This window comes from Pleurodeles waltl, chromosome 10 (assembly GCF_031143425.1).
Source record: "Pleurodeles waltl isolate 20211129_DDA chromosome 10, aPleWal1.hap1.20221129, whole genome shotgun sequence".
In the NCBI taxonomy this organism is placed as follows: Eukaryota; Metazoa; Chordata; class Amphibia; order Caudata; family Salamandridae; genus Pleurodeles; species Pleurodeles waltl.
In genome coordinates this window covers 1,067,846,210-1,067,859,916 of record NC_090449.1, presented here as the reverse complement: position 1 = coordinate 1,067,859,916, position 13,707 = coordinate 1,067,846,210, and the positions used below count along the sequence as shown (strand labels likewise).

Below are 13,707 nucleotides of genomic sequence, written 5' to 3'. Positions count from 1 at the left end.
ACAGAGGTATGGGTATGCTGGGTGGGTGCTGTGGTGGTGATTCCTGAGGGGGAGGCTCTGTGGTGGTGTGTGACTGCGGCTGGGTAACCGACTGTCCAGAGGTCCCTGATGAGCCAGGTTGGCCATCCATATCCAGGCGACCAGAGTCGCTGTCATCACTGTGGGCCTCTTCTGTGGGAAGACTGGATAGTGCTGGCACCTCTTCTCTGCTGACATTGGCTGGGATACCTGTGGGGATGTGAATGCAGTCTTATTGTTTCTGTGTGTGACATAGTGTGCATCAGTGGGTTGCCCTCTTTGTTTGTATTTGCCCTGACAGCTTTCACTTGTGTAAGTTGGTATGTGGTGGGCTAGCTGATTCTCTCTAGTGTGCATGCTTTAGCGATAGGTGTCCATGCAGGGCTGTAAGTGGTGTCCATGCATTGGTGGTGCATGCAGGGCTTGGCATTGGGATGAGTGATATGTGATGGTAGGGTGTGTGGGAGGTGGTGGAGTGATGGGAGTGAGGGTGAGGGTATGTTATGGCATTCAGGTAGGGGGTGATAGGAATAGTGAGTTGACTTACGAGTCCAGCCCTCCTCCTACTCCTGCCAGGCCCTCAGGATGCATGATTGCCAAGACTTGGTTCTCCCATGTTGCTAGTTGTGGGGCAGGAGGTGGGGGTCCACCGCTAGTCCTCTGTACAGCGAAATGGTGTGTTGCTCAAATGGAATGTACCTTCCCCTGTAGGTCGTTCCACCTCTTCCTTGGTTCTTGGGTGCTGTTCCACAGCATTGACCCTATCCACGATTCTCCGCCAGAGCTCCGTCTTCCTAGCAATGAATATCTGCTGCACCTGTGCTCCAAATAGCTGTGGCTCTACCTGGATGATTTCCTCAACCATGACCCTTAGCTCCCCCTCTGAGAATCGGGGGTGTCTCTGTGGTGCCATGGGTCTTGTGTGAGTAGTGTGGGTGAGTGTGTGTAGGGTGATGTGTTGGGGTGTGTGAAGTAAGGTGCGTGGGTGGTGTATAGGTGATGGTGGTACTGTGAGTGTGTATTTTATAGTGGTGTGGGTGTGGTGTGTGTGTATGGGTGTCAAGTGTGTGTAGTCCAATGTAGTGCTGTTTTGTTTGAGTGTGTGTATTTTGAGCGCAGAGGTACGTACCGCCAATGGCTTACTGCCATTGAATGTCTGCCATGGTGGTTCGTGGGTCATAATGTGGTGGGCGTTGTTCTGTTGGCGTAACGGTGTGGGTTTTGATACCGCCAGTTTATCACTGACCTTTGGTGCGGCGGATTTGTGTCTGTGGCTGAATAGTGATGGATTGGTGTGTGTGTGTGTGTGTTATAATGTGGTGAGCGGATGTCCGCAGCGGTAGGTTGGCGGCAGTCAGCGTGGCGTAAGCGGGATTTTCTGCCAATGTCCTAATGAGGGCCAATATTTCTTAACGTAGCCCTCCAAAACTTAATTCCTCCTGCTCTACTTGCACAATAAACCCGCAGGTTCCACAGTTATGCCAGACATATATTTCAAATTTGCCTGCAACACCCACAAAAACTAAATTTTAGACCTGGGTGAAATATAGCCTAAGCTAACGTTATTCTCAGAATTTGGGGAATTTTGCATTATGCCTCTTCACTCAATTACGAAATTCCAGAAATTACACCACTATGCCACTTCACTCAATTACGCATCATTCACTGTAAAAATTTGCTGCAAATGCACGGGGACAAAAGAATGTGAGCAACAGCTGTTCACAGTGCTTTTGTTTATTTACAATTTTTTTAGCACGAAATGCTTTCTTGGGTCAAAGGTTATTGGGAGGACACATCACTCACTAAAATATAGTGCGAAAAGATGGATTTGCATTTCATGTAATTTGTGATATTTTATAGAAATTTCACATAATTACGCAAAATCAAACTACATGAATTTTGCATATCCCTGCGAAAATATAAGTGTACCCTCTTATTTGAAAGCAAATTCACGACCAAGGTTAGCCAAGAAAACATCAGAAGCAAAGTGTAGTTGATCCCTCAAATCTTATTGCACTACAACTTTGGAACAATTTTACTAAGGATTGTAAGAAACCTGAAAATCCACCACTAGAAAGCCGATCAGAAAGACTACATTTTTCTCTAAGAACTGTCTATGCTTGTATTCCCCCCATTGTTACTATAGTTTTTGTTAGGGTCGAGCCTGCGAGTGAATGCGCTAGCACATGCGTCTCGCTTGCGAGACGCTGTTGTGTTCAGTATCTCGTCTGTCGCTCACCATTTGTTGGTTTGCGTGGCACTCTTCTTTACAGCCTTGTGATTCGTCAAGGCATATCTGGCATCATTTTTGTTCCTCTGTGTGAAGCACAAGCAGTAATTGATTTCAACATAATTAGCGCCCGTTCGCTGCTCTCGACGTGATTGAGGTACTATTTTGTTCTAACTTCCAGTGCCTGCAAACAGAAGGCTTGTGACTGGCAAAAACGTGTCAAGCAAGACAAAGTTTTTTTTTTTTTCAAAGCTAACTTTATTTTATTTTGTTAAGTTTTCTTTTCTCAGGTTCCACTCATTTGTTTTTGCTCGTGGGCGTTGTTATCAAAAGATGACAAAAAACTTGTTTGAAACATGTGAGACCTATTGCATTGCAAATGCTTGTTTATCCTGTTGCTTGTGAGATGTCCGGCTGCCATGTGGCCAGGTCCGGGGTATATACCTACACTAAATAAATAAATAAAAAACAAACCCATACTCCAATTCATCCTTGGCATAATTTATATTCTGTGAGCGACGCAGCATTCTTAGTAATCATAGTAATTTCAATCTAAATATCTATCACAATAAAACCATTTTCAATTTTGTTCCCATTTCTTCAAATGTGAAGAATCAATCTGCTAATCCAATGAATTTTTAGTTCATTATTATATTCTGTGAACTGGTTCTAAGCCATTGTAGTTTCCTGCAGTTTAGGTTCCCTGTCACGACCTCTACGGTGGGTTCTTTACTTGAAAAAATGTCTTACAAAACAGATATTTTTAATCTCATTTTTATGATTGTACACCATCAAAATACCCATTTTCTGCTTCTGATGTTGAGAGTCCTCAATGTTTCTTCCTCATCTCCTGAAGGGTTTAAGGTTGGATCCCTCATAAGTTGGAGAGCACAGCTATGTTCTCAGGTAGACACAATATAGAGTGTTGACATCTGGAAAGTCACAACGTTTATACTTTCCTTCACACACCGAATAAACCCTTTTGCTTCCACTTTGTAATTGCAACATATACAATTTCCACATTCGGAGATTCCATTTTCAGATATAGGAAACTTAGGAGCCACATTCTGTAAGCCAAGTTATTCCGTCACTAAGTTTTAGCAAATCCCTCTCTGTCGTATCACTCTTGCATGGTATACATGTTTTTTAATGCCATACTCTTTAATTTGACAGTCAATTGTAACTAAAAGCAAATGTCCAAATTCGGGAGTATTGCTGATTCTGCATTAAACTTAGACATCAATCAAATCTTCTCAACTGATGTCCACTGCAAAGTCTTTGTAGTATTTTTACTATTAAGAAGTTCATTTTTGGACCCCGATGCACCAAGTGCTGCGCTGCTAGCAACATTTCAATTACAAAGTCTTTCGATAAATCTCTGTCCTTGTTCATATATTTCAAAATGTCGCTGTACATGCATTGTGCCCCCATAAATTTACAAATCTGAATATTTTTTTTTATGTCAATGATGTCCACATTTTGCTTGTGATACACTGTTGGTGGATGTTACTCTTTCTGTAGTTTACTTTCCAGCGCAACATCTGCTATTTAGATTTCACAATCTAAACCTAATTCTCTGCTGACTTCATTTACAGTCTGTAGACTAAGAAAAACCAACAAGGTTTCCTTATAACCTTTCCATATGATTAAGTATCTTCATTAAAGCAATAGCATGGTACAATGTTCTCTTTTATTGAATAATATATTTTAAGAACATGAACCTTTTCATATCACTTCATGAAAAGGTCGGCATTGGTGGAAACAAATCTTCTGCCCATCTCAATTCTTTGCTTTTGTTTAAACAATTAATATTCATAAAAACATATTTATTATGGAGTACAGAAAGCACCAGTTACAGTAACATTGTATTGAGAGCAAGAAAATGTGTTGATTTGGTAGTCAAGGATATTTTCATAGATTTAAGTCCATTCTTTTGGCTGATGCATGTGTTATTTCTCCCATGGTATCTTGTAGTTTATTAAAACAGATAACTAGTATTTTTAACATATTATAGTGATGTGACCACTATTAGAGCTAAATGCACAACAATGAACCTAACTCATCAGATATAGGTCTGCCTCCCAAATGCTTCCCACCTTAATCTACTCTAGACAAAAAGTAAGGGCCTGATTTAGAGTGTGGTGGACGGGTTACTCCATCACAAACGTGATGGATATCCCGCCGCTGTATTACGAGTTCCACAGGATATAATGGGATCGTAATACGACGGGTGGGATATCCATCAAACTTGTAACGGAGTAACGCCATCCGCCAAACTCTAAATTAGGCCCTAAATTACTTGAACTTTTGAATTGCAAATATCTGTAGTCATCATTTAAAAACATGTCTCTGGTAGGATACACACCTCTGTTTTTAGCCTTTTAAGACTGTTCCTTGGTGCTTCTTTATAGCAAAATATCCAATTAGATAAGTTTAAGTTTCTTTGTCACAATTTATATAAATGATATTCACTCCGCTGCTTCTCTCATACGTTTTCTAATGATAATGGATTTATCGTTCAACAGGCCCTTAACTAGCTCTTTCTTACTCATATCTAAATTGGATTTATTAAATCTCATTTAATTCATATATTTGACCTCACCTGGGGGAGGGGGAAAGCAATGCCGTCTTCATTGGGTAGTTTAGAATCAACTGTTGATTGAAACTTTTATCTGCTGTCCACTGCATGTGTATTCTGAATACTCAGTCCCCTAGATAGATTTCTAAGTCTCTCTCACATACTTCCTTCTTAGAAGGCCTGGGAGTAATTTGAATTATGCTGGAGTAATTTTGGTAATTCTGTGTTTCTCTTTGATGCATTTGTTACATTTTGGACGTGAGGGTGGATTTTGTGCTAAGAAGCTAGCAATAAAATCCTACTCCAAGTGCACATCTAGTGAGCGTGGCAAACTGCTGCTTGCACTGCTAATTACGTTCTACTGCATTTAGCTCAATTTATTAGTGCAAAATACATCCTGGCATCCATTTTGCATGCAAGGGGACACTCTGCGCTAATAAAATATCGGTTAGTGCAGAATTACTCTTTTTATGTAATTCTGCGTAATCTCGCAGAAATTTTAGGGTAATTGCACATGATTATGCCACACGGAATTATGCAAGTTACGCCCACCCCTACCGAAAGATGATAAAGCCTGTAGAACAACAAGCTTTTGTATAGTGTGGCTACTCTCTGCCATGACCGCCATGTGGCAAACACAAACAGCACACCCACTTACCACTGCAGTGCGGCAGAAAGAAGAACTCACACAATTTATAAAGGTAATTTTATTTAATTGTTTTCGCTTAAAAAAACATTTACATCTTTATTTTATAAAATCTGTATAAGACTCACACCTCAAATCAGCATCTCTATTTACAGTTGATTATCCTCACTTTTTTAATTATTATTTTATACCTTCCCACCGGGGAGGGTCATTTGTCTTTTCAGAAAAAATATGTAAAAACTTTGAAAATACAAATACTGTCCCCAGCATCCTAGAAAATGTCAGAAGTCAGGCAGTGAATGGGGGCTTAAAGAAGGCTCCCTCTGCCCTCATTAAGACTTGACCCCCCCCCCAAAGAAGTGAACAAGTGCTAGAGGGGCTGGGACTAAAGCTGGAGATGTGCGTGGGGGCAACAGGTCTTCAAGGGATGCCTGACAGCTGGGTACTGGTTGACGTACAGGACTGTTTCTAAGCTAACGGAGAATACACTACAAGTCCCACAATGCATTCAGTGGCCAGCAGCTAGCCAATCAGAGACAGCCCATTCCATCCTTTTCCATGGTCTGAAATTACTGGCAAACAGCAGATGCAAATAAAGAAAGTTACAGTACAACTCAGCGTATAGAAGTGTGAAAATGACAATAGTATTATTACAAGTAATAACTGTTTACATAATGAATTGATAGCTGGTCCATTGGGCGCTGTAAGCATAGGTGTCCTTAATAACACCTTCATTTGTACACATTTTGTCAGCTTCAGAATGATAAGTGTCTCAGTCAGCCTGACTGGAATTCAAACCTATGACCTGCAGGTTATACATCCTATGAATGTACCTTTTGGGGGGAAAGGGAACAAATAAGAAAAAGATAACAACATCAATGCAAAAACAAACGCTCCTCCCACCTAGCACTTCAGTTTATTACGTCATTAAGTGCCAGATGTTGGCAGAAAAGGAAATCACACACCAAACCAACACACAACACGACACACACTCTTCTTCTTTTGGGAACTGGTGGTTCTCCTCCATTTCCTCTGGCTTTGTTCGTCATTTCCGGTAAACATGAAAGCTAGCATGTAAAATCCCGGAAGTGGTGGTGGCTTTTTACAGGAGGGGTCCTGGGAGACATCTCTGCAGTCAATTAACCCTATCAGAGTTTCTAGCTGTAAAGGGTGGGGTCGCGGGTAATTACACGAGTCGTGACATCCAACCGATTGACCAGGTTATCACCTATCACCTTTGACTTGTACTCTGACAGATGTGAACTTTGACACATGCCATTGGACAGCCACGAGGGTCAGGATGGCTGGGGAGGAGATGGCTAGGCAGGAGGCGTGGCTGGCCAGCGGCCATCTTGAATCGGTACATACAGACGCGGCCTTGTTTGGAAGTAGCATAAACTGTTTACCAACAGTGGTAGCTGGATCACTGACCGTAAACCCAAATATTATGTGGACAGAATATCACGACAACAATATCGAGGGCCAAAATATCGAGAAGGTAAGAGCAAGTAGGTTAGTATAGATTTACTATTCTCAACTCCACATCTAAGTACCTTGAAGATATATATATGTATATATTGTCAAGGTACATATTTGTGGAGTTACATATAGTAAAACTTTACTTACCTATTGAAACTTACCGTCACAATATTTTTGCCCTCAATATTTTTGACACAATATTCTATCCCACGGTATTTGCATTTCAGATATTTTGTCTAAATACCATGTTAGCTTGTAAAGCAGACGCTCCTTTGCATCCACCCATAATGCATTGGGTGAAATCTCACACTTCATTCATGAAGTCCTTACATTTATTCCACAGTGTCCCTCAAACATTACATGAGACAGAGGAGAGGTGGCCTTCGGGGGCCATTGAGTGAGGTAATTGTCAGTCTCTGGCCGGTTGTTGTCGGGTATGAAAGGGAGGGTGGAGACCAAGATTTGGGTGTAATCGGCATAGAGGTGGTACTCAAGGCCGAAGGAGATACTGTGCACAATAGGGAGATGCTTTGGAGGATGAGAAAAAGGGGACACAAGGAAAAACTCTTGGGTCCCTCCATCAGGTAGGGAGGTGAGGACCAGGCAGTTGGAGCAAAACAGACGTTGCAGGCAATGTATGAAGAAATTCTTCAGAGTGCAAGCCCGCGTACCCAGAGCGAGCACAGCAACGTGGGACCGACCTTGAACTTATGAAGTGTCTGTTCCACAAGAACATGTGCAACAAAAAGGACCTGATAAGTAGGTTCTACTTAAAATGCTCCAAGATCATGGTCACCTTGGTCCTCAGTTCTGAGGGGCAGGAGTTATGAAACAGTCCCATTTTAAGAGCTGTGGTATTCTGCTACTATTTGAAATTGTAATTGTATTTATATAGTGCTTACTACCCCTGAGGAGACGTTGAGGCTCTTCTCGCCAGACAGTACTCCGCTCTGGGAATCCAAAGTTAATGGTTAGTTCAGTGTGTATTGGTTATTGAAATTGATCTTCTGATCTCAGGAAATCATTCCATGCATTTACTTAAGTTTGTTTGCAGTAGATGAGTTTAAGAGGACTTAAGTGCAACCATTAGTCAGGGTATGTGAGGTCATGCAGATGGTTGGTAGGCTCGATAAGTGAGCAAGAGAGGGTGCAGGGGTATTACTTACATCGGAGTTTGCTATGTCTTTGGGAAGAGGAGAGGGCAATTTGTAGAAGTGTTATAATCGAAATTAAGGTAAACATGTGACAGAGTAGCTGTGCTCAGAGAAAGAAGGTGTGCATGGATGGAAAGGGTCACTGAGTGAAAAACGGAGAGGCGACAATCAGAAGCTTTAACTCAGAGCTGGTTTTCTTGAAGGTGTTTGGGACAATAGAGAGGGATGTTTGAGACAGCAGGCAATCTGAGGCGCATCACTGTAGAAAGAAGGAACATTGCATGTGAGATAGCTCTCACTTTTGGCAGGCGCTAGATTTATATGAAGAGTATGTTCCCAGCTTACATACCACTAGATCACGGCTTCAACCAGAACAGCTGAGGAGGTGAAGGACTGGAAGTGTAAAGACAAGACAAAGGGCCTGATTTAGATCCTCGCGGAGGGAATACTCCATCACAAACATGACGCATATCCCATCAATGTGAATACTCCATCACAAACGTGACACATATCCCGTCAGAATGAATACTCCATTACAGATGTGATGCATATCCCATTAGAGGGAATACTCCATCACAAACGTGACACATATCCCGTCAGAATGAATACTCCATCACAGATGTGACGCATATCCCATTGGAGGGAATACTCCATCACAAACGTGACACATATCCCGTCGGAGGGAATACTCCATCACAAACGTGACACATATCCCGTCCGCTGGATACGATCCCATTCTATCCCATGGACATCGTACTACGGTGGACGGGATATCCTTCACGTTTGTGGCGGAGTATTCCCCTCCTCTGAGGTGTAAATCAGGCCTTATGTGCAGAAGGGTGTGGAAAAACCAGGGCACCTCTATAGCGAAGATCTGGCTTTGGCACAATATACCCGGGTATCCATCCGGGAACCCTATGTCATGGCTCTGTATTGGGCACGCCTTGGCCCAGCAGAGTAGTCTTGTTCCATATTTGGCACTGTATGGACAAATAGTACTATGATAGTAGTATGGCTTCGTCCAGTATTTGGCACATTGCTAACTGGTGTAACTGATCTTCCCAAGGAATGGCACTGACTTGTACGTACAATGGAGCGCTGGGCAGTGGTCTGGTGTTACTGTGGTTCTCCTCTGGCACTGGTTTAACTCTGGCACTGCTTTAGATCTGACACTGCTTTAATTCTGACACTATTTCAGATCTGGCACTGCTTTAGATCTAGCACTGCTTTAGATCAGGCACTGCTTCTGCCACCGCTTTAGATCCGGCACTGCTTTAGACCCAGCACTGCTTTAGACCCGGCACTGCTTCAGATCCGGCACTGCTTCTTCCACTGGTTGCGATCTGGCACTCTCGGATTAGGTGCTTGCGTTGTTGGCCTACTTGTGTGTCACTGCTTGGGTTTCGCACACCTGGACCTAGTTTTGGGGTGGTACACCCCTCGCCACCATTCCTATGACTAAGGGCCTAAAACTGGCACATTCATGTTTGGTGTAAAAGTGAAATTCTTATGGTGCCACGAGCCACAACACAGTGAGCCACTCAAGGCGCATCGCACGTTACCACTTGCAGCAGTGGGCTATCACTACTGTGTCTTAGCATTTATGGGTTGAGTTGGGTGATGGATAATCAAGGTGTTGATAGCGGATAATTAATGAGACGCAATCACTAATTACAATGTTAGAAGAGGAGAACCATCAATACACTCTGCAACCGCAAATGGAGGTCCTCAGTGGAACTCAGAGGGACTCTGTAAGCCTCAGCAAGTTTTAATGAAGTTAGAAGGTTTCATCGGACCTCTGCCACTCAGTCTGACTTAGCAGGACTCGATGAGTCTCAAAAGGACTCTGGATGACTCAGCAGGCCTCAACAGGCCTCAACAGGCCTCAAAAGGATTCTGTATAACGAAGCAGGCCTCAGTATTTCTCAACAGGACTCTGCATGACTCAGCAGGTCTCGATGAGTCTCAAAAGGACTCTGGATGACTCAGCGGGCCTCAACAGGACTCTGTATAACTCAGCAGGCCTCAGTATTTCTCAACAGTACTCTGCATGACTCAGCAGGTCTCGATGAGTCTCAAAAGGACTCTGGATGACTCAGCGGGCCTCAACAGGACTCTGTATAACTCAGCAGGCCTCAGTATGTCTCAACAGGACTCTGCATGACTCAGCAGGTCTCGATGAGTCTCAAAAGGACTCTGGATGACTCAGCAGGCCTCAACAGGCCTCAACAGGACTCTGTATAACTCAGCAGGCCTCAGTATTTCTCAACAGGACTCTGCATGACTCAGCAGGTCTCGATGAGTCTCAAAAGGACCCTGGATGACTCAGCAGGCGTCAGTGAGTTTCAACCGGACTTCCCATGACTCAGCAGGCCTCAGGGAGTCTCAACTGGACTCTGCATAACTCAGTAGGTCTCTGATGTGAGTCTCAAAAGGGCTCCCCCTGATTCAGTAGGTCTGAGCGATTCTCAACAGGACTCATCATGACTCAGTAGGTCTCAGGAAGAGTAAACAGGCCTCAGTGAAACTCAGTATGTTTACGCAAGCCTCAGCGGGACTCCTAAAGCCCTAACATGGTTCAGCAGATCTCAGCGGGTGTCAGTAGGCCGTGATGGGTCTCAACAGGTCTCAGCAAGAATAAGTAGGCCTCAGCAGGACCCAGCAAGTCACATCTTCTGGCTAGGCACCACAGCTCAGCTCCCAGTGCGGGCAGTTCACCAGCGGCACAGATCTGCGGTTAGTAAGAAGCTGTGCCAGGACTATTGTCCACCATGCTTCCAGCTCCCCTCTGGTCTCTCTGCTTCAGCGCCTCTTTTTCAGACAGTGTTTGGCCTGTATGGTGTGATCTGGTCCAGAAAGGGGTCTTGCGTGCTCAAATGAAACTAGCAGCCTTGGGGTGCACCTCGGCCGCTCTGAAGACTTGGCAATCCATTCTTCTCTTCTGAGTTACGAGTAATACGCTTAGATGTAAGACCAATTTTCAATACGTGACAGAGGTCCCCGCGAGTCATGGTCTGGTCACCACCATGCGTGTGATATGACCCTTGCAGAGTATGTCTTGCCACCAAGGTGCCAGAAGAGCCCTGAGGATGTTTCTCTTTGCTAGTACAACCTTTACACACAGTGATGGAGATTGTGAATGCTTGCTCCCGCCTCCCACACCCCTTCTTTTGAAGGGTGTCGAAGAGCCACTGGTACAATCTACACTACCCTCTCAGCTCTCACTAAAACCTCAATGAAAGTCTGAGGAACACAGCAGTACATTGAAAACTGGAGATTTTTCTGGAAGTCTTTCAACCTCTCAGTGTGACAGCCCATCTCTGTACCAGCTTCCAGAGTTCAAGGTTAGGTCGTCTTGGCCGAAGGCAATCAGAGGGGCTGAGCTCACAACAGTCGACATATGTGGCCAGAAGATCGGGGCAATCTGCTGGCAGAAGTTGACCCTCAGCATTTACCTTCTGGGTACCTTTAAAACTGCTGCTCTCTGCTCACTCCATCATGCATCCGAGTCCTGCATCTCTTCCCTTCTGCTTCAACATTCACGTGTGACCAGGTGAGAGAACCTCCCTTGAGCACGCGTTCCACCCACCTGGCCACCCCAGCCCACCTGGAGCATACACACGGTCAATGCAATTGATTTGTTTTGCTCTCATCACATGAACGTCTTGACAAGATCAGTCCCTTCAGTCCTCCTTGGTGAGTTGGGGGCCTGGGGGACCACAAAACATGATGGATCTGTCCTAGCTGCATCTTGTTCCTGTACAGCTTCCAGAGAAGGGATCCAGAGAAGGGATCCAGAGAAGGGATCCTTGGTGTGCAGCAGACTTGGTTCAGTCCATGCTTGCTTTTCACCTCATATCAAAATGGCTTCAAAAAGTGCGAGCCAGGCTTTTAATTCTGTAAATTCATTTGTCGAGAGAGTCTCAAATAAATAATGGTTATCAAATAGCCCCCATGCACGTCCTGTTGAGAAACGTCTTTGCTAGGGTCTCTGCCAACACTCATGAAAAACACTAGTGGACCAATGGTCGATGGTCTCCCTGGATAAGAGCAGTCTTGTTCTTAGCAGGAGCACGTCACTTCCTGCTGGGCAGGGCCAGGTGCATGTGTCTGGGTGGGACCTGGAGCGTGCATGGGGCTCCTGTCTGGACAGGAGTATCTGTTCCTAGATACAGTAGGTGGAGGCACATTACCCCACCACAGCCAAGTGGCTTAGTTCTGATGTCGCTTCATGTGCAGGGCCAGATGGTCGGAGCGGGAGAAGCAACGTCCGCAGGCTACGCACTTGAAGGGCTTGGCACCGGTGTGCTTCCGGTAGTGTCTGGTCAGCTCGTCGGAGCGCGCGAAGCGCCAGTCACAGCCATCCCATGTGCATTTGTAGGGTTTCTCACCTGCAATATAGGGGAGAGAAAATGGAATTAGAAATGCTGTGGATGTCAGATGTACACAGAGAACTCAGACATGGGTCAACAGAGCAGCTGTTATTGAGCTCACTGGAAGAAAGACTACTTCCTCCCTGTACTCTCCCAAGACTTATTGAGGTCACTAGAAGAAAGACTACTTACTTCCTGTACTCTCCCAAGACTTATTGAGATCACTAGAAGAAAGACTACTTCCTTCTTGTGGTCTCCCAAGACTTATTGAGGGCACTAGAACAATGACTACTTCCTTTTTGTGGTCTCCCAAGACTTATTGAGGTCACAGGAAGAAAGACTACTTCCTTCCTGTGCTCTACCAAGACTAACTGAGGTCAGGGGAAGATAGACTACTTCCTTCTTGTGCAACCTATTGCGGTCACTAGAAAAAAGACTACTTCCTTCTCGTGTTCTCCCAAGACTTATTTAGGTAACTGGAGGAAACACTACTGTGTTCTTGTGCTTACCCAAGACTTATTGAGGTTACTGGAAAAAATACTACTTCCTTCTTGTGCTCTCCCAAGACTTACTGAGGTCATTAGAAGAAAGACTACTTCCTTCTTGTGGACTCCCAAGACTTATTGAGGTCACTGGAAGAAAGACTACTTCCTTGTTGTTCTCTCCCAAGACGTATTGAGGTAACTGGAGGAAACACTACTGTGTTCTTGTGCTTACCCAAGACTTATTGAAGTCACTAGAAGAAAGACTACTTCCTTCCTGTACTTTCCCAAGACTTACTGAGGTCACTAGAAGAAAGACTACTTCCTTCTTGTGGTCTCCCAAGACTTATTGAGGTCACTAGAAGAATGATTACTTCCTTTTTTGTGGTCTCCCAAGACTTACTGAGGTCAGGGGAAGAAAGACTACTTCCTTCTTGTGCAACTTATTGAGGTGACTGCAAGAAAGACTACTTCCTTCCTGTGCTCCTTCAAGACTTATTGTGGTCACTAGAAAAAAGACTACTTCCTTCTTGTGCTCTCCCAAGACTTACTGCGGTCACAGGAAGAAAGACTACTTCCTTCTTGTGCTTTACCAAAGCCTCTTGAGGTCATGAGAAGAAAGACTACTTGTTTTTTTTCTCTCCCAAAGCTACTACTGACAAAAACAGATTTTTAACAGCCTTAGTGACTGCGTGGTATACTCTCAGACGGGGTGACACCTTCCCTCTTTATCTTCCAGAAACGGGG

At 44.3% G+C, this 13,707-nt stretch overlaps 1 protein-coding gene across 3 annotated transcripts in view; it reads right to left on the bottom strand.

The window, feature by feature from the left end:
• Window positions 1-5,518: 5,518 nt before the first annotated feature.
• LOC138262243 (Krueppel-like factor 5) overlaps window positions 5,519-13,707 on the bottom strand; it is a 113,331-nt gene continuing 105,142 nt past the window's right edge. For all 3 annotated transcript variants that reach the window (XM_069212107.1, XM_069212106.1, XM_069212108.1), the window contains one exon: window positions 5,519-12,496. In XM_069212107.1, the coding sequence (XP_069068208.1) occupies window positions 12,318-12,496 (179 nt within the window). In that variant the 3' untranslated portion in view covers window positions 5,519-12,317. The remainder of the gene's footprint in view (window positions 12,497-13,707) is intronic.